At 36.3% G+C, this 21,638-nt stretch overlaps 1 protein-coding gene across 1 annotated transcript; it reads left to right on the top strand.

Annotated features, from left to right (window-relative positions):
- The first annotated feature begins 13,074 nt into the window (after nt 1–13,074).
- On the top strand, nt 13,075–19,672 carry ccndbp1 (cyclin D-type binding-protein 1). Its single transcript, XM_028002887.1, has 11 exons — nt 13,075–13,255; nt 14,224–14,283; nt 14,580–14,659; nt 14,860–14,941; nt 15,638–15,734; nt 16,640–16,713; nt 17,732–17,808; nt 17,976–18,235; nt 18,512–18,572; nt 18,776–18,822; nt 19,320–19,672. The coding sequence occupies exons 1-11, from the start codon at nt 13,168–13,170 to the stop codon at nt 19,426–19,428; spliced, it is 1,035 nt and encodes a 344-aa protein (XP_027858688.1). The 5' UTR covers nt 13,075–13,167; the 3' UTR covers nt 19,429–19,672.
- The last annotated feature ends 1,966 nt before the right edge of the window (nt 19,673–21,638 follow it).

The raw sequence follows: 21,638 nt of genomic DNA, 5'->3' as shown, positions 1-21,638 counted from the left end.
TGGATGAGTAAAACTCTCTTATCTTGATGTGGTTTTACTTTCCATCATTTATTTTCTTTTCTTGACTTTTGCAGATGCCTAACTAGTTTTCTTTGCGGTTTTTTCTATCTAGCTTCTCTGTAAAATTATTTCATTGTTTATTACTAACAAATCTCATAAATGCAGACTTACCAAGACAAAGGGAATATTTTGGCACCTCTACCTCCCATTTTATTTGTCCGCATCCCTTCACCCAGGTGTGTGGCGGTAGTTTGCAGAGAACTCATAGGCGGAGGCCAATCCTGTTGGGGGCGAGATTAAACAGGGATTAAGCATGTTACTCTGTGAAAGGAGACAGACAGAGTAGGACTAAGCTGACTTTAGCCCTGTTCTGAAAAACAGCCGGTTTGGGCAATCCCACTCTTCCGCGCCTGCATGGTGTGTGCGTGTGTGTGTTCATGGGTGTGTGTGCTCTAGTGCTTCCACCTTTATGGGAACCGACTGTCCTCTCAAGGACTGAAACGTGAGAGCGTGATACTGTTGCGTGGGTCCTGATGCCTACAGGGGGTTAGTTTAGGATTAGAGTTTAAGGTGAATGGCACAGCTGGGATTATGAGGCTTCAGGTCAGGTTTTACAGTTATGGCTGAACTTCAGTTGCATCCACGGTGGAAGAAGTCTCATTTGTGACAATAAAATACCGGTATTTTGTTTCCAGTAAGTCGAGTTTGGGTTGTTGTTTTTTGTGTTAAACTATGTCTAAAAATTACCTTGAACACGGCTGGATTTTTCTTTTCCAGATTATAAAGTCATGTAAAAAAAAAACTTTGACAACCTAATATTCTGTAGTTGGTTTTTTAACTCGCATATTGATGATTTTTTTATCTCTAGAAAAGAAAGAAATGTAAACAACAAAACTCATTTAAGAAAAGATAACAAAGGTGTTTCTCTAAATAACTACTTTTACCACCTTTGGCTTAAAAAGAGAAATCTCTCTAAAAAACGTTTTCTCCACTCCTCGCTTTTATGTGCAACGTTTGATCGTTTTTTTTGCATATGTAGTCCAATTCAAATCACACATTAAGTATTTAGCATTGTTAAATTTACTTTATTAAATATCCATACTTCCAAATGTTGCAAAACCAAACCCAGGCTGCCATAATATGTCTTAATTTCATCACACAACAATACATTCTTTTTCAGTCCTTCTGTTAGGATTTAATAAAATCCTGTGGCCCTCAGCCTCTTACGTTATTTAAATCTAACCAGAAGAAAGGAAGATTCTGCTGTTATCAAGTAAAAAAAAGTTTAGGTCAATCTGGAAAAATTGTGTGTGAAAAACCAAGTACACTCATGATTGAATAGCTTGTACAACCATGTTTAAAATCATGTTTAAAAGTGATGGTTTCTTGTCTTCTGCTTCAGCTGGCAAACAAATGCATAATGTTTAAGTCTAAATATCATGCAAACCTGATCACAACGCCATTAAGCAGGAGAAGCTTTCTTCTTCAACTTTTCCAAATGAGCCAAACTCATTCAGCCTTTTCTAACTCTAACATGTAACAGGCTAACTAAGGCTGGAAAAGTCTGATAAGATGGTCAGGCTTTACATTTTTTCCGCGGAGACTTTGACGACTATTCACTAATGCAAAAGTTGACACCTTTCTTAATTTTTTTCAACTGTAGATTGGGTTTTTTCTTGATTACACATTAAATAAACACAAACAGAATATACCTAATTTGTATTTTACCAACTTCTTAAAATAATGTCGAACTCAGTTTTTGTGTTTTTTTCCCCCTAAAACATATTTTGCAAAGAAAGTGATGATTTTCTTTTCTTAATTTTTGCTAAAATCACCACCTCTTGGGCTATCATTTTAGGAAGGTAACAATTTGTTTCTTAATAATAGAAAAAAATATTCAATTACTCATACTTTGTTCCTCAGATTAATTGTCAGACATCACTATTTTCCTAACAATTTTTTACAGTGTACTGGGAGAATTGGTAAGTGTATCAAACTACTTAAAAATCTGAATCAGGCACCTTGTATTTGTCCTTTAAAGGACGTGCCTGTGCAGAGGGAGGTGGTATGTGAGTTTGTGTCGCTGGCGCACAGGAAAAAATGTTGAGCTGATTGTCTCACTTACAGCTTAGACTGGCTGTGTTGTTCCCTTACATAACGCTCTTAAAGCTCCTTGCCCTGCGGTAACAGCAGGGTTGTCCAAGCTGCAGTCTGTCACACGACGATGGTGTTGCACAATGAGAATGTGACCAAACAAGAAGAGCAACAAACAAGTTTGTATTTGTAATTGTAATTGCTCAGCATATAAAATAACCGGGATTTTTCCATTTTGCAGTGGAGTCTTCATGATTGGATTTTTCTCTCGTATGTGGAAAGTTATTTGCTGACAACCTGCATAGTTATGCTTTTTTTTTCTTTTGTGGTGCATAACACAAAAGAATAGGTCCCGGTCCCTCTTGAAAATGAGATCTAGATCTCAACGGGGTTTACCTGATTAAATAAAGGAATATTAAAAATCCAAAATATTTGCAAGAAAATGCAGCTTGGGGAGTTGAAACAACTGTCGTGCTGCTTGACACACTATTGGCTGGTGTTTGCATAGCAGCCAATCCAGAATCTCCATTTATTTTCCTTGGTCTAAGGAAAATAAATGCATGCATGTCCATCCATCAAAACCCACTGTGCTGCTTTGCTTCTTTTCTATAATAAAAGCTTGACATTTGAGTAAAATCTTCAGTCCAGGATTTGATATAAATTTGCCCATCTGGCTTCACTCACACACACACACACACACATGCCCGCACACACACACATTTTGTCCCCCTCGCTGCTCACTGCCGCAGCTGTGTGAGGTAACGTCTGTCTCTGTCTGCATCAGTGTACCACCCTGGAAGAATACCAAATCCACCTTCTTCTCTCAACCTTTGTCTGCCTCATTATCTCCCCCTCTGCCTCGTATATCGCTCCGTCTCCCCCGTCTCTTCTTCATCTGTACTCTTCCTGCTCGCCCACCCCTCGGCTCCCCCAGTTCTGTTTGAGGCTAGATGCAGTCGGGTGTTAAAAATGTCCTCTGTGGAGGGGAGACTGTGTTGTAAACAAAGAAGCATGGATGAGAGAAGCCGGCGTGAGGAAAGGTGGCGAGTGAAGGAGTGAAAACTGACTGAAAACAACATAAAGGAAAGGGAGGGAAGGGGGAAACTGTGTTCATTTTACTGCATTAATAGTCATGTTTCCAGAAGTGCTGCATCATCTAAGACCTTTAACAAACTTCTTTCTACTCCATAGCAACAAATTGATGACCAGATATGTTCACTTATTAATTAAAAGACAGGACAGAAATATTTTATGAGAAGTCAAGTTTAAAATATAGGCATAAACTACAATTCCACCATCTCCTTTTGTTGTGCTAGCTACATAAATGGTTATACAATCATATTTAAGGGACACATTTTATGCTGGGCTCTGGTGGTAGAGCCAACCATAAAATAAAATATGACACTGAAACTGGTGCAACTTAGACAGATTAGGGGACTCTTTCAAATGTTGCATGGAAAGCTGATAAAAGCCTGTGTTTAGCTGACATGCACAAACTGTATTTTTGTCTAGTTTCTATTGCAAATGTATTGGTCTTCTTGAAATAAGATACAAATAACTTAGGAATAACCATACATCAAGTTACAGAAGCTTGCTTTAAGTCAATAACTTGATGAAAAAGTACTTGTTCCATTGGAAAGTTATTTCACCTATAACATGGGAACAACGTCTTGTTATAAGTGAATTTATCTGCCAGTGGAACTAATACTATTTCATCAATATTAAGGAATTATTTACTTAAAACAAGTTATATAACTTGCTGAAAAGTTGCTGGTAAGTTTGTTTTCTTATGTCAAGTGTACTAAAGTAATTGCACTAGAAACTGGACAAACATTCTTGGTAAGAGTTTGCGTTTTTGTGGTGCACAAACATCTATTACTAACAAGCCAAACACTGTTTCCAAAATCTATTTGTATGGTTTTTCATTAATAATAATGCTTAAAATGTGGTACATCAGTCTGATTAATGGGTTGAAAATGCCCATTAACCAGGTATCCTACAGAGAAGGATATCTGATCATTACTGTTGAGCGATCTGTGACTTCGACTTTTTATCCCTCCTGACCTGATCAAGAAAAATACAAATATTTTTTAATAATTAAGAAGAAGGTGTAAAGAAGTAGAGCCTACTGTCTGTGTGTACTCACGTTTATGAAAAATAAATAAAATATTCATTAATTACAACAGATTAACTTCTTATCATTTCAGCAGCAGCACAGACCAAACTCTACTTGTTAAGTTTCCAGTTGAGTTTTATTGAGATGAGAGAAGAGGGGAGGCGTCAGGAGCTAAAAACAGAAAGTGAAGTGCTGCCTCAGACAGAGAAGTGGAAAAATTCAGATAAGTAGAAATAGAGGAATGACTTTTAACATGTATCTGATTCATGTTCCTTTCCCATTTTTTGCTAATTTTGACAAAAAAATTACACAATAGTAGTTCTTTTCAAACATATTCATATGATAGTGCTGCTGCCTTGCAGCAAGAAGGTCCTGGGTTCAAATCCTGGCTCAGGGTCTTTCTGCATGGAGTTTGCATGTTCTCCATATGCATGCATTAGTTCTCTCTGGGTACTCCCACTTCCTCCCACAAGCCAAAATCATAACTGACAGGTGCAATTCAGTTTTATGTGCCACCAATTCACAACACAAGTCATCTAAGACACTTTACGTTTGTCTGTTTGACTGAAATGAATTCACATTGTTGTTTTGTAAAGTAAAGGATGTATGTTCCAACTGATGTTAGTTATCAGACAGTTCAATTAAGGTCAATTTATTACATAAACTGGCTAAAACTGGCAGATTGCATAGAATAGACAGAGTTGTTGAACATGCATGTAGCGATAATAGAAAGGAAAACATCATCAGTGTGAGCAGCCAAGACAAACGTTTCTGCATATGATCAGAATATTAAGTGAAGTGGAGGAATAAAGTAATAAAGAGTGTGTGGTTGTATTCAGCTCCCTTTACCCTGATGTTCCTAATTAACATCCATTATATCAAATTACTTCTTAGGAATCAGAAACTGTGAATCATCTGAAGAAATGTGATCTTTGTAAGACAATGAATGCATCAACCGTACAGGCTGAGCTATTTTATCAAAACTGTTGAATAGTTTTAGTGATTCAAATTTAATTTCGTTTAGTAGAATGAGACAAATATTGTGTCCTGAGCTGAAAATTACATTTTATTTTAGATGTACTTATTTTTGACTGGTTTACAGTAATATATTTAATACTACCATCTGTTATGTAATGGGATCTGAATCTAGAGAAATCTTTTAATTTATAAGGCTACAGTGTGTCTTACATTGAAACAGAGGTCAAACATGTACAATCAATTTATTTTAAAAAATATTTGGCTTGGAGATCATTTGTTTACATAAAATCAAAGCAATTCTGTACAACCTTTAGCGTCCTCTTCCTTAGACTATCATTGAAAACCAGAGTGTCTTCAGTCAGAGGCTTCTTCAAATTTATTGCAATACAGACTGCTACAGGAGATCTTTCCTGACCGCAGCCATCCCCACCTACAATAACTTTCATTAAATGAATTACAACATTTAAATTCCTTTTGTGTCAATAAAGTATTTTTGAATTTGAATTTACTATATTGCTCTTCCAAATTAAACTGATCAATTTGTTACATATAATCAAATATTAAATACAACCGAAAAATGCTAAATTAACTTAATTTAACTTTACTGCAACCAGACATTTTCGCCTTGCAGTCCTGAAAAATGTAAGGTTTTGAATTAATTTCACGCAATATTGCTAATTCGTCCCCTGCATGTAGGAGGTCACAGCAAAATATGTGCGGGGGTGCAGGTTGAGCATTAAAACCTAAAAAACCTTTATTCTGTAAAGCTGTCATTATGTGAGGGAATTTCTCCTCAGACGCAGGAGATCAAAGTAAACAAAGGCGAAGCAGGCGAGGCAAATTGTCCTCGCCCTGCCCACACAAACACAACATATATTTTTCATTTAACTTCAGAAAATTAAGGCAGCAGGGAGGCTAATAAAATACACAGACACATTTGTTAAACAAACTCCACATAAGCCCAATTTTACAACCAAATGAGTGCGCACAGACTTAACAGGCATCCTGGCAGGTTGTTTTCAATCTTTGGGTGGATTTAATAATGTCACTGTATAATCTGACTAATCTGATTACTTTTTATACCTCACAATTTTCTGCCTTATTGCATTTCTCTTCGAAATAAGATCCAAATTCTGAGTCAGACCTTTTGTTCACTGAATATCACTGCTGGTCATATAACTTCAATTATCCTCAGTTTAGATTCTTTATTGTTAGATTAATGTTTAAATCACCTTCTGATTGTATCAGCGCTGGTGGTATCGCCTTTAACAAACTGGCTGTCATATCTATGTCATGTAACAAAACCATTGTCATGGTTACCTGCACTTAAAACAAACTGACAGATAATATATTCTAGTTCTTAAGGCCTTATTTTTGCTTTATTTAACAATAATACTTGAGACAAAATGCACACGCATTTTTAAGTTTCAACAAAATTCTAAATTTCAGTTTCAAATAGACAGTTTTCTCTAATGCATTGCATGATTTCCACCTCATTTATGCCGTAAACATTACATCTGTAATGCTTAAGGTGCTTCTAAATACTTTTAGGGTGGCAGTATGTGAATACAAAATGTATTTTTATGTGTTTGTTCAGTAGTGCAAAGGTGGAAAACAAAAGCCACCAAGAATTATACTCTTTGGTCAGATGGACAAATGATGAACGTAATCTCTCGAATGTTTTGGCCAATATTTCTTTAAAGCAACCACACACTAATCTTGGTGCAGTTCCTTAAACTGAATCATCTGCTAAGTATATGTATTAATTTAAAAGTAGCAGACTGTACCCAACTGCTACTGGTGATTATTGTACCTTGATCTTGATTTTTTATTTATTTTGAACATTATGATCAATTATAAATTATTTTATGAGTTTGTGCTTTGATCTGTATCCTGCCTGTTTACTGATTATTCTTATAAGTGCTTCAGCTTGTCTGTAGTACATTTCCCAGTTGCTATCGTCGGCTTGCGCTGTGTTTGTGATGCAGCTAAATGTTCGCTTAGACGTCCAATCATCAGTTGTTGTGGCGATGCTTCCGGCGTCTTTCAGCTTTTAAATAATTTACAGTATTTAAATACTGTTTGTGTTATGTCACTCTGTTGCCATTTATCGTTCCTGTTGGAAACCCAAATAAATGATTTAATAGTAGTTGATGATGGATCTCCCATTACAACTTCATCAGGCAAATTTATGTTGACTGCAACTAGCTAGTGCTCACAAGTTCGCACTATTCAATGAGAAATATTGTGTTTAATACATAAACACCAAGCCACGCAAGAAAATGTAATCTTTTGTTTTGAAATTTCTGCTTTTGCTTCTTAAACTTTACTTTAAATATCCTACAAAGTCAATAAGAGAACAATTAAAAAATAAAATATCTCGGACATTTTATTGTCAAAGTGTGTTAGATATTTAAAACATCTGATTGCCTCTTTTCTCCCTTCTGTTCTGTCTTCTTTCATCTGTGTTGCTCCTGTCACTTTTTATTCGCAAACATTTCGCAGAACTTCAAGACTAGAATGAAAAGTAAATCAGTTGTTTACCCCCTTCTCTCCCGTCCCTATCTCATTTCCTCTTTTGTGTCTTTTCTTCCTCCTCTCCCTCTGTCCATTTTTCTCTCTCAGGTGTGATCTGTGTGGGGAGTCACTGTCTAGACAACTGATTATACCGAATAATGAGGGAGAGGGGGTGGCGGGCGACGAAAGGAGCTTTAAAAGGAGGCGAAGGAGGAGGAGGTGAAGGAAAGAGAGTGTCAGACAGGGAGAGAGAGGTGTAAGGGGAGGAAAGAGGGAGGAAAGGCAATCTGTGGGGGATTAAAGAGAAGAAAAAACATAAGAAAGAAGAATAAGGAGGGAAGACGACATAAAAAACAAACCAGGAATCAGGATGAAAACAAAATAACAGAGAGAAAAATACTGAAAAAGATTAAAAATAGAAAGACGGTGCAGAGAGATGAAAGGAAGCGAGTCAGTCACACAAACCGAGCGAACATCTCTGAGGCAGAGCAGAAACCCGGTCTGATCTGTTGTGTTAGGAAACCCTATCAGTCACACAGGCTTTACTCACTCCATGTGTTTGTGTGTCTTAGTTTGGTGATGAGTAATCAGCAAACCCAAAAACCTCCCCGACACACACACACAGTTACGCACACACACTGTAATAGGCTTATCCAGTGCTGCAGTTTCATCCTATAAAATTGGCCTTTTTTTTTCTCCTTCTCTGTTTGGGATGAAAGAAAATTGGCTCTGTTAAGACGTTTGCCACTTCCACAGAAGCTTTCCTGTGGGTGTGCAAGAACATTTTAATTTTGTCTGTATTTAGAAACAGATTAAATGAGTTGGGCAGCCTGCAGCACACAGACGTCTGATGGCTGACAGTTTATCTGCCATCAGACGGCCGGAGCGAACCAGAGCAGAGCTGCTATCGACATTTTTCTTGGGAAGTGCATTAAGGCCACTGTTAGATAAACTTCCTCTTCCTCATGGAAAAGAAACAGCTCTCATCCTCCTGCGTGTTTGTCTCTTCTGTTAATGCTGCAGGGACAGTGGAAAGGGTCTAAACACTTTAAACTAGGCTCAACTTTTGTCGCAGTGCAGCAGAAATGAACTGGAGTGTTTGCAAGTTCAATAAAGGCTGACTGGCCTCATACACCACCTATGTCTGAGACAGTGGAGGCTCAGGTTAATAGATGAGTCAAAAAATAATAATTCTCCTATTTCAAACCAACAACCAGTGACGTTCTTTCTGCAATTGTTCTTATATACTAAAAAGGGCTTTTGTCTCCATGACTCAGATAAGTCTTCGAACATTAAATAATCCCTTTAATCCTAAAATTGATGTACTTTAGGTAGCCTAAAGGTGAATACAGCGTCCTCAGATTGTCAGTTAAAATTAAAGTTCTTCCACAGATAAATAATGTAATTTTATTAGGGGTTCACTGATTGCAGTTTTCTGGATAATTACGGATCTTTAAAAAGCCTAACCTGCTGATTCAAATTTTGGCCAATGTTGATTTTTTTGTCTTAAATGTTGCTAAATATTGCAAGAAAGTCACTGAGTTGGCAACAGTGGGGTGACTATTGTTAACTGCAAATGTGCAGGCATGACCTGGTGGGCAGGTCTGTCAGCCAAACCTCTCCCACAGCAGAGCAGAAGAGAACAGTGGCTGATTTTTGGACCTTTGCTGAGGTAGATACAATTGGTGGATATGCTTCACGTGCAAGTATTGGCCAATTACAGATCTTCTACAGTTAAGGAAATCGAGGTCAATTTATTGGCTAACCAATTTATCGATCCACCCCTAAAATTATGTTTTCTTTTCTGATAGTACCTACAAACATAAATATAAGGGAATGAACATTGATGTAGATGATGGTGTGTAGCATCAAATAAAAGCCAAACTAACCCATCAATCAATTTATCCATCCATCCATTATCTTGTACCTAATCTGAAGTCGGCTCATGAAGACAGAAGTCTAAGCAGACAGGTCCAGACTTCCCTCGTCCCTCATGCCTTAGGTCTTCCTCTGGGTCTTCTTCCAGTGGGACATGTCCTGAATACCTCACCAGGGAGGGCATCATAAGAAGGTGCCTGAACCCCTCCCAGATGACTGAACTCCTTACCCCATCCCTAAGGGAGAGCGCAGAAACCCTGTGGAGGAAACTCATTTCAGCTGCTTGTCTCCATCATCTTGTTCTTTTGGTTACCCAGAGATTGTGACCATAGATGAAAACATCAACACAGATTGACCTGTAAATCAAGAGCTTCACCTTTCTGGTAATCTCTCTCTTCGCCAGTGATGAGAGTGCAACAACAATCCACCATTCAATTTTACAGTCCATTTTCCATCCTACATAAACAGGACCCCAAGAAATTTAAACTCCTTCACTCTCACCCTTGCCTAGAAATGACACTCTACCCTTTTCAAGACGATGGAGGTGCTGGTTTTCTTTCTGGACGCTTTACACTTGGTTGCGAACTGCTCCAATGAAAACTGCGATCACAGTCTGATGAAGCTAACAGAAACTAGCCTGGTAAAAATCAACCCCTTGTCGTACGCCATTTGTTTTATATAGAGCAGGGACATCAAACTCATTTTCATTTTGGGCTATATCAAAAACCTGAATGTTCTTAAAGGACCAGCTGTGCCAGAATAGATTGATAAAGCCAATTAAACTATTAAAATATCAATAATTAGCTGTTCCTCCAGGATTATGTGGTTGTTTTAGTGGTTTTTTGCAATCAAAATTGCAGATTTTGTGGTGCAAATTTAGAAACGCTTATGATATTTGCACTAATTTATGATGTTACATGTGAGTTTTTATTACTCACCGTATCAATTACGGACTATAAATTGACATCAAGTGAGGCTGAGGCAGCAGTCACTTAAACTCAATGTTTCTGACCAATTTTGAGAAAATTTCTAGAAAAGATTTGGAGATTTGTTGATTTTGTGTGAATTTTACAGATTTGTGAAAAACTGGAGGGACTCATTGATGTAATTTGGAGACCAGAGGGCCACATAAACAGCTACGTTAGGCCAGATTTGGCCCCCAGGTCTTGACATAGAGGGTCTGGACCATTGGTTGTTGAGAAACGATTGCTTCCTGGAGGTGTGGACTGTGTTGAAGTTTTAAATTTTACCCAGTCACTAATGTTTGCCTGTGATATATGTAATGCACCAATTTGATGCTAAGAAGCTTACCAGAAGTTGCCTGTGATGTAAACGTCTTCTGCAAAGACAGATGTGCCAATCTGAACGAGGCAGTTATTAATGTTAATATTTGGAAGTGAGCCAACACAAACTGAACGGCTTCTTTCACTTCCTCTGCTGCCACTACTAAAACTACATGCAGACTACAATTCTAAAAGAGGGCAGAAATTCGTTCACAACTTCTCCTTCTGTTCGCCGATTGGCCCAGTTAAGAGACGACCAGAGACAATCTGCGTCGAGGGGAGGAAGCCCAGACTGTGCTGTAAGTGAGCATTTTTTCAAGCAGAGTTGCAGAGGTAGGCAACGGCCAGGCTAAACGGAACCACATCATCTGCAAAAAAGCAGAGGGCACTAAAATGGATCCTCTTTACAACTTCACCGCACATAGAAATTCTGTCCATGAAGGTTATGGAATCAGTGACAAAGGGTATCCTTGATGAAAACAAGTTCAATTTACAGGCAGCAAGGCAGCCAAAGCTTTGAGACTGATCATAGTGATGGGCAAATTCTTGCAAATATTGCTTGGCTTTCTGTATATTGCTCTACAAGTAACATATAAAGGAGATTAATAATTTCATTGGTAAAGAAGCTTCATTATTTAATATCTTCTTCTTTGCTTTAGCTTTTAATAAAAATCGGCACATGTTTTCTTCTTCTTCCCAATGTTCCCCACAAGGGTTGCCACAGTGGTTCACCTGCTTCCATTTCACAGAAGTTTTGACTCTTTAACAGTAAGATTAATTTTTTTTTAAAACTACAAACCATCCCTTATAAAATCCCTACAAATCAAGTATATAAGTATGGTAAACCATACTAAACTGTTACTGTATTGCAAAGTGGGAAATGCAGGTGAAGTTTGTTTTAAAATTACAAACATGTCGGTACGTGTGGAACAAAAACATCCTACAGTGACACCATGTGGACTCAGACATGTATTGCACACTGGAGGCCAGTTTCCTCGGCAGGGAAGTTTACAGCTGACACAAAGCTTCTGGGCTGTAGTAACTTATGTACTTAACTAACAACAATTTTTTTAAAAATATACATTTTATTAATTTGATAACGTTTGCACGTAAACAGTGGAATTCATGTCAGTACAATAATAACTAAAGAAAGAATGGCAACTATGTGATTATGGTAATAGAAGACAATTTAGCAAGTGTACAGCACGTCTTCATGACATAAAATGAACATACAAAAACAAATTTTACTAATTCATTTAACAATGGAGCTGTGTTTTACATATATAAAACTCTCTTAATGCCAACTGATAAATGATCTGGTGTTTAATATTAAATTAATTTATACTTTGAATGTTAAGATATGCAATCAAATGAAGAAATGTTAGTTTCTAAATTCATCAAAGTAATACATTTAGACTGAATATTCATTTAATTCTATGTCTTGCCACATGCCTGCTATTTTAAAATGGTTATCTAAAAGGTTTGTTCCCCAGAAAACTATTTATAGTCTATTAAAACAGTTAAATGTAATAGTCATACCAAACGACATTAAAATCAACAAATCGTGATTGTCATTTTAAATCTCCCTCCAAAAAAAATCGTGATAGATTTTTTACGGTTTATTATTGCCCTCTTATGGCCATCGTTGGAAACTACAGCTTAACTGATGACTTTGAATAAAAGCATAGTCCTTCATTTGACCACGCAGATGTTCGTACTTTAAACTTTTGACTTTGTATGTGTGTGCCACTAATCTTGAGATTTAAAAAGTGCATACCACTTTTTTTTTTTTTTTTTTTTTTGTTAACATTATATGCTATAACATCAGCGTTCAGGTTGGTGGTATAAATATAATGGCATTATATTAAGACAGTATGTATCATGAGAACTAGGCTAAATTGAAAAACAGAGGACTCAGGACTTACTCAGCATGTTTTAGATGCGTCCTAACGACTTTCTGCAAACTTTCTGAGAAGGATGTGGTCAGCTGCGCAACGGATTGTGGAGTTTCTTTGCTCTCTGCTCTTGTTTCTTTGGGCTGCGATTTAATGGCCGGAGCAAGAAAACCTCCGGAGACTAATGTCTAATTTGTCTTACGACTGGAACAGTATTTTTCTCCACCGCTTATGGCGTTTCAGATTTTTGCGAGTGCAAAAGTAATGTACAGCGAATGAATCAAACTTATTGAGCACGGTTGTTTCACATATTACCTTCCCCGGAAACAACGTTCCGCTCCTTAACAGTTCCACAACACCCGTGTTAGAGTTGTTTTGCTGTTTGCCGTTATCTCATTTTGGCGTCATGAGTGCTGAAAACTCTGATGAAACTTTGTCGGTGCCTTTACGAAACATATTGAACTCTATTCAGTGTATCAGAGACCGAGTCCGAGGTAAATATGAAAAGTTATTTATTGCGGAGGGAATGCAAAAATACCGCTGCATGCTAATCTTTAGCTAGCGATTAAAGCCGCATGGAGTGTCTGTTAAAATCCGTTTTTCTGTTGTTTGTTTACTTCTCTGCTTTTAGTATATTCACGGTCAATTCTTTTATTTACCCCAGTGTTGTTTTCATATATCATAGCTTCGATCCTAGCACAACGTACAAAAGCATGTATAATATGTCATTATTATGATTAACTGCCTTTGTTGTTGTTGTTTTTTAAGAAAACTAAATACGTTTTTGGCTTTGTTTGATTTTTATCTGCCTTAAATTACTTAAATTATTGTCATAAAGCTGCTCTAGTTTAAAAACTATAACTAGTAGACTCTTCAGACCTGGACTACAGTATATATTAAAGCCGCATGGAGTAATATTCTGATATCAGAATATTAAAAACCGAGTTTGTGATTTGTCAAACCTTTACTTGATTTGTGAAGCTACGATAAGATCGATTTCAGCACCGTTTCTGCTTCTTATTATATTGTAGATTTTAAACCAGAGCAAATTAAAGACGCTCAACATAGTGAAAAATTCGGTGAAATTGCCATTTTCAGAATGACTTTTGGTTTGGTTTGGAATTGGTTCTTGTAATCAAGAACCAAATTCATCTTTGTATTACTGTCATAAATATTTCTGGAGATTGCATCTTAGAAAAAAGATATGTAGTGTAGTCTGACTGCCAAACAGCTTCTAAAAATCCCAAATACTTTGATATAAAGCAACTAAATAGATCAATATACTTTGATTAAAAACTAACTCGCATAGGTAGGCCTATCTCTGCTACTACTTAACATGTTAGACAATTATTATTGAGACATTTTCTTAAGAAGTAGAAGCAAGTAGACCCAATCCATGGTGTGAAAAAAGGTTTTATCTTATAATTCAGCTAAAGAGTGTTCTTTGTATTTTTTCCTTTAGATGGAGAATCAAATGAGAGAGATGGAGCATTCAATCTCTCCAACTTCTGGGACACTTTGAGTTGAGTTTTCTTAACAGATCTACCATTTTCTAGATCCCATGTGGCTTTAAATGACCTCCCATCTTGTTAGTGGGCATCTTTTTTCACAGATCCAGTTGTGCACAATAAGATAATAGTAGCTATAGTAATATACAATCCCAGTTTTTTTCATAATAGTGCTCCTTCATGACATTTTTGTCTTCACACATCATCGCACTTTACAATAAAGCATTAGTTGACTTTCACATAAAAATATTATTTCGTATCTGTTGAATATTTTGAAAATGTTCCCAAACTTTTCTTCCCTTTTCCTCAGACCAGGCAGTGAAGGCTGTGTCACATGAAGCAACTAAACTGAGCCTGGCCTTCTCTAGACCTCCACTTCCATCTTTACAAGTCAGTTTGTTATTTTCAACAAAGATAATCGTTTCTTTACACAAAATTCTGCTCATTCATTCAGGTCTCACAAAGAAAACATCTAAAAGCATCTAATTCTTCTAAGTTGTCTGTTTTAGGAATTCTGTTGATTTTCTCCATGTTGAACTGCCATATAAGCGTGTTATTGTCTCCTAAAAACAAACTTGCTTGTCTTGCAGGATGGAGAAAAGCTGTCAGAGTCCATATTGAAAAGCGTCCTGACGCTGTCGACTGTGTTTTACTGGCTACCCAAAAGCCAAGGTGACTCTTAAACTGTATCAAGTTTGATTTTTATTAGCAAAATAAAGTAGATCTGAGTAAAAGAGCATAGTTGGGTAGTAACTAGTTACATTTACTCAATTACTTCAGTAACTTTTGAAAAAAAAAAACCTTTTAGGAGTAATTTCACTAAGCTGTACTTTTTACTTTTACTTGAGTAATTTTATTATAAAGTATCTCTACTCTTACTTGAGTAAAATTTTTGGATTTTCTATCCACTGAAATGAAAAGCAAACATGTTTTAACCAAAAATTCACCAGGCATAGACACACACCTGCAGTTTTTATTAAAGTTTTATAAGGTTTTTATTGGAAAACTTATTTGGAAAAATTTGATTTTTTTCACTTATATGAATTATTGTCATTTTGGACCTTAAAATGACAAAATGTCCACATAACTTGATGTTTTGGTTCGTCTGAATATGTAATTTTTAAATATTAAATTATTCATAATTTGATCAGTTGATCAAATGAGTAGACGTTTTACCAAATACGTTTTTATTATTACTTGAGTAATTTCTTGAAGAGCTGCTTTCTACTTGAGTAAAAATATGTTGAAACAGTGCTACTCTTACCTGATCACCTTTTTTGGGTACTCTGCCTACCTCTGCGGAAGAGTGATTAATATTTGCGGCTGCACTAAGTCTGGCTGAGTATTTTAGTCCTGTCTGTGTCTCAGGGGTGACGCTACGGCGGCAGGTCAGGGACGCCACTGTGGAGGTGCTGGACGGCGTTTTACAGCTTCTGGAGGTCATAATCAGCTCACCACTGCAAAGGTGCACACATCACTGTCACACAAACACCATGGGAGGAATTACAAAGCAGCCAGCCTCCAACATCTGTGGCTGCTGTTTTCTTAAGGCTGTTTGCCTTTTTTTCACTGGATTCACAAAGCAAATTACACTAAACGTTTCACCCATCAAGTCCAGCAGATTGGAGGAATATTCATCTATTTCTACACCATAGTTGTCCTCTCTTCACACAGAAGTGCTGACCTTTCATGACCAGAGAAATGTCAAAGGTTGTAGAAATCCCCTGTTATTTTTGCTTCAAGTTTTAAAATTTCCCAAGAATTTGCATCAGGTTGAAAAATATTCTTTTAGCCTTTGTCCAATTTGGCATATCACCGCTTCTCTGAGACACATCTCTGTACCTCTTGACAATTTCAGATGTTTCAAGATTTAATAAAACTAATCTACTTTTTTGGAACTGCAACTCAACCATAAGACAGATTTCATTTACCTCTTTTTGAATATATCCTCCACAAAACACTGAGTCAAGTCAAGTTTATTTGTGTAACAATCAAAGTCAACTCTAAACAGCTGGGATTTAGCCTGGATTTTAAGGAACTCTGGGTTTCAGCTGTTTTGCAGTGTTTTTTGTTCCAGATTTGTGGTGCATAGAAGCTGAATGCTGTCTCTCCATGGTTCTGGTTCTGGTTCTGGGATACAGAGCAGACCTGAACCAGAACCTGAACCTGAGATGCTGACTTTATAAAAGTTAGCATTTAGACCCCTTTCAACTTGTTTGAATGCTGTTTGCAAGCAGCTCGTAATTAGAAATATTCTTTTAGCCAGGAAAAAAACCATCAAACAAATCAGGAAGTTGTTGGATATCTTCCCTCATTTGTATGCAGCTTCATCATTTCCCTCTATCTGCTCTTCTCTCTGCTGCCATTCAGCCTGACCCAGGAGCAGATCACGTCCACTGGAGGAGTTTGGTCTGCCTGTGATCGCTTTGCTCAGCTACCAAAAGGTAAGCAGAAACAAATAAAGTAAAACTCGTCTGTAAAATGTTGACCAGCTTTTTTACCCGACAATGAACATTTTTTTATATCACCATTATTAACCTTTGCATTTTTTTACCACAACATTGCTTCTAGTTTTCAGGTAGTCATATTTAATATTTAATGGTGAGATATTTGTCATAAACACTGAAAGTGTGTATCAAGTTTCCCACACTTAATGATGTAGGAATGACAGTGTTTACTTACGTTTGACTTACCATGAAGGCCATTTGTCTCTGTGCGTTTGCCACTTTTGAATGCAAAATTACATATTTGGGCAGTAAAATTAAATTTTTTATCTCCATTTCCAGTCCTGTGCATAAACAGGGACAGCAAACCTCCTGATACTGATGACAAACTGTTTTACAACAACTGATAATCATTCTGCAAAGAATACCAAACAGATTTGGTCTGTTTTATTTCTATAAAATAATCAGAATAAATGACCATAGAACCATATTTGCACACTGCTGCTGCTCAGGTTTAAACTGGAAAACATCTATCAGAGAATAAATAAAATATAATTTTAAAAAACTGCTGGTTGCTTACATATTCATAAATTTAACCTTTAAATACCAAATATTGACCATTTTTATTTTAACATTTCCTGTTCTCCTTCATTGCCCTTTATATTAAACCAAAGATTAGCATAATATACCTACAATATTTACCCTTAAATGAAACTTGTTTTCATTGACTCCCATTATAACAACATATTTCTCATACGATGTTGTCCTCAAATAGCAACAAAGTATTAGATTAAGAGTCTTAAACTCATTTGTTGAGTATTCATTTTACACCCACTGTGCATTTTATTTGTTTTAGTGTTTTGATATTTGGTTAAAAGGAAAATCCTAAAGAGAAGACGTTAGATGTCCAGATTGGGTTTAACTTATTTTCCACTGTCTGGATCAGCAGTCTGTTTTACTTACTTTGACACTCAGAGATCTTAACATGTTTATTGTTGGAAAAATTTGTATTTTACAGATAACAAGGAAGCCCTACTGGTCGTTGTGTCCTCTCAGTCTGGAGTTGTAAAAGATGCTGTTGAGGAAATGGAACAGGTAAACACTAACACGCTTTTCAAAGTTTTTTTCTTTTTTTGTCAAACGGAAACCTCATATTTTATTTGAACTTTTAGTTGTTTCTGTATACTTAAAAACCAATTGTTTACAATTAAACCAGATTTATTGCTTAGAACCAACAGCTGCTCTCTCCTTCACATTCACAGGTTTTATCCGAAACCCAGGATCCGTTCAGCGACTTCCTCATTGACGACCCGGACGACGACAATCCTCGAGGCAACCAGGACGTTTACCTGTCAGAGAAGGACCGCCAGGTGATCAGTGCGTGTCAGGGGTTAATGAAAGCAGCTGCTGCTTGTCTGAGGAAACTGAGGTCGGCCGTCAAGGCCAACGGTGACGCTGCCGACCCTCAAAAGGTCGCTCAGCTGGACGACCTGGCCGACATCAGCCGGGAAATCAGCCCCAGGTAAATAGACGGTGTTGTTATTTCTGTTGGATTTTACATAGAGAATGAAAAAAGTTGCAACTAAATGGAAAACGTTAATGATGATACATTAACAAAACGGACTCCTGCTGATTGAATTACAAATTTAAATCAAAATATGTTGGTTTGTGCCAGCAGGTTCAAGTTATTTGCAGGATGTTTTGACTTGTATTGTTTCCTTCACATGACGTCAAACGTTTAGTTGTTTTTAAACTCAAATGAAGATATTTCTGTCAACGTTAATGTTTTCTCTCGCAGTGTGGACGATCTCGCCCTCTGTCTCTACCCACCCGTGAATTACAGTGGAGTGGAAAACCACGTAAGACAACCCTGCATACTTTCTGATTGGAAAAATAGAATAAATTTATTCTTTATTCTCCCTCAAAATAATAAGGGTGTTATTTTAAAAGCTTAAAAATATTTCATTTTTGATATTTTAGGCATTTCCATAACATTGACACTGAGTTCTTTTGTTTTATGTCCTTCTGAAGAATAATAAACATTTTCTTTTTCTCCATTTAGACGTCTAAATTGGCAGTAATTTTAAGGAAACTTTTGGACCTAATTAGGTAAGATTGATTTATCCACAGTAGCTTGTATGTGTGAAAATCAAGAGTGCATGATATACAGAAAAAACCTAGTTGTGATATTTATGCAGAACATTACAGTGATCATATTGATTACAGTTTTTTTTTTGTCATAAGTGAAATGATCTCAATGGACCTATACTTTTCTTTTATATAAATATTAAGGGATTACTGACTTAAAACAAGTTCAAACATCTTGTGAAAAGTTACTTGTAAATTAGTTTTATCTTGTATTAAGTGTACTAAGATATTTGCACAAGAAACTAGTCAAAAATACTTAAAATTGTGTTTTTGGAGCCTGATAAATACAGAAAACTGTTTTCAATAGTCACCTCTAAAATGGGCTAATAAGACTAATCTTTTTTCAGTGTAATGTTTTGTTTTCAGCATGTTGTCTTTGATCCGGCATTAAAATAATTTGTTTGTGATAAATGTTGCCGTTTTAGTGCTGACAGCTTTGACTTGTGCTCACCCTCCAGATCCAGCCATGTGTGTGGAGAAGCAGAGCTGACCTGGGTTCAGTTTTTCGAGACAGCCGTCGATCACAATGTTCAGAAAGCCAAAGAATCGATTGAGCTGGACGGCTAATTTAATAAAAAGTTTGTAACATGCATCAAATGGCTGCCTTTATATTTTGGTTTATGCACCAGAAAAGAAAAATGAGAACAAATTAACTCTGAGGGGAAAAAAGACAACATAAAATTATACATTTCAACTGTATAATTTCCACTCTGTCCCAGCTCATTATTTGTTGGACTTGAAATGTTTTGAAAGTAAAATATTTTTTCAGAGCTCTTCATTAAATAAAGTCAGAGGATTTGCTTTCTTTAAAGCTTTTGTTTTGCTTTTTTTTTTACAAATGAACATTAGAGCCAGACTGAAAGGTTTTCATTTTTTTAAAGTAATAATACTTGTGATAATTAAATTATAATATGACAATAGAAAAAAGATGCAATATTACCAGATGGAAAAGTCGTTTTAACTATCGAAATGCAAAGTTTTGACAGTTATCGAGATCTGACCGTTCAGCAAATCCATACTTCTTTCTTTAAAATAAACAGTCATTTGCATCATTTCCAAGACCTGCTACTTAGAATAATTTGATGCTGATGTGTTAAAAAAGATTTTATATTTCCTTATTTGTAAAACCGATTAAAAACAAAAGACATAACTTTGTAAGATGTTCTGCATTCCTCATTTTATTTTTATTAATATTTCAGGGAGGAATTCTCTTAAAATTACTACTTCATTCTCCTGACTTTATTCTGATAATCTAATTTTACAGTAATATAATGACTGTATTCTCACTTTATTACAACTTTATTCTGGTAATATGACTTTATTCTCATATTAGGACTATATACTGGAAGATGATCGTAACACTCCGTTGTTGTTTCTTGCTGGATGAAAGTCAAACAAGACGAACTAATAGCAGTTCAGCCCATAAGAACTTACACAGTCATTTTACATTGAAATCTTTCGCATCCAGTTCGTTCTGTCCTACATGTTTTTTGTTGAGCCATAAAGGCGTACTTAATTACCTTTACCACAAGATTGTTCATCATCCTGTCAACACTTTGACAGCTTCAACCTTCAGACTGTAACGTTTTCTGGAAAGTAGCGAACCCAACAGAGTTGATGAACGTCCCATCAGTAGCAACATCAATAGTAAGTTACTCATTTGGGTCATGAGGAATTTGATTTGGAAATCAGGATTTCAATGGAGAATTTATTCAGGAAGTGAAAAATTAGGGTGATGTCAAAGAGGCCTTCCCACCTGCAAGTTGTGATTAGCTGTTGTAGCTTCTGGATTTGTGTTCATTCAGGTTATTTTTATCCAGTATTAATATTTATCTGATGATCTGACACAATAAAATAATAAAACAGCAAAAAATCTATAATGAAGCAAACAAGTTTTTACAGCTTTGTGATCAATCCAGCACAGCTTGTTGTACATTTATAGCCCAAAATACTTATGACTGCCTACAATGAACTGGCTGTGTTTGAAATTCGTGGAAGTTTTCCTAGTGTGGAGCATCTTCTGTAGTTTTACATAAAGTTGGTTCTTGTTTATTCAAAAACAAACTTAAAAAAAAGAATTATGTTCAGTCTAGAAATGAAAGATTTTAAGGAAATATATGCCGATTCCAGACTGGTTTCTCTGGAGTCTGATTTTCTCTCTTAAAAGAAGATCTGAAAAAACTTGAAATGTGTTTTTGTTTTATTTCTAAAGGAAAAACTCACATTTAGATTAGCTGGAGAACAGCATGTACAAATTGTGTCAAATGCATGTATAAAGGTTAACATTAAATGTTGCTGTACTTGTTTGTACAGTTGTGTTGTAAGTCAAGTTTTCAGCCTTGGAGCTTTCATACCATCTGTCAACCAAAAATTCAGTGAGAACATTTCGCTGGAGCTAGTGCTGACAATGATCATATAATGATCAGTGACAACAAAACACATTTACTGCCTCTATGAACGGTGACGAACAAAACCTGCGGTAAAAAACTGTGTTTTGTGCTGTTGTTTCTAACAGCATACCTTTGTTTTCTGTTTAATCCAATAAAGATAAATAAAGAAATAAAGAAAATCCAGTGAAGGTATTTTTTCTATTTGTGTTTAAAATTTTGTCTTTGTTTCAGGTGGTTGATGAAGCCAGAATGGACCAGAAAATGACTTTCAAAGTGGACTTGAAGAATCCAGTCAATGAGACACTGACAGGCTGCACTCTGACTCTCTGGAACTGGCCTGGTTCAATGGGAGGAGATGGTCAAGTATGTGTTTCCTGTTGAAAAGTC

This window comes from Xiphophorus couchianus, chromosome 20 (assembly GCF_001444195.1).
Source record: "Xiphophorus couchianus chromosome 20, X_couchianus-1.0, whole genome shotgun sequence".
Lineage (NCBI taxonomy): Eukaryota > Metazoa > Chordata > Actinopteri > Cyprinodontiformes > Poeciliidae > Xiphophorus > Xiphophorus couchianus.
The sequence above is the reverse complement of the archived record's forward strand: the minus strand, read 5'-3'. Positions and strand labels throughout refer to the sequence as shown.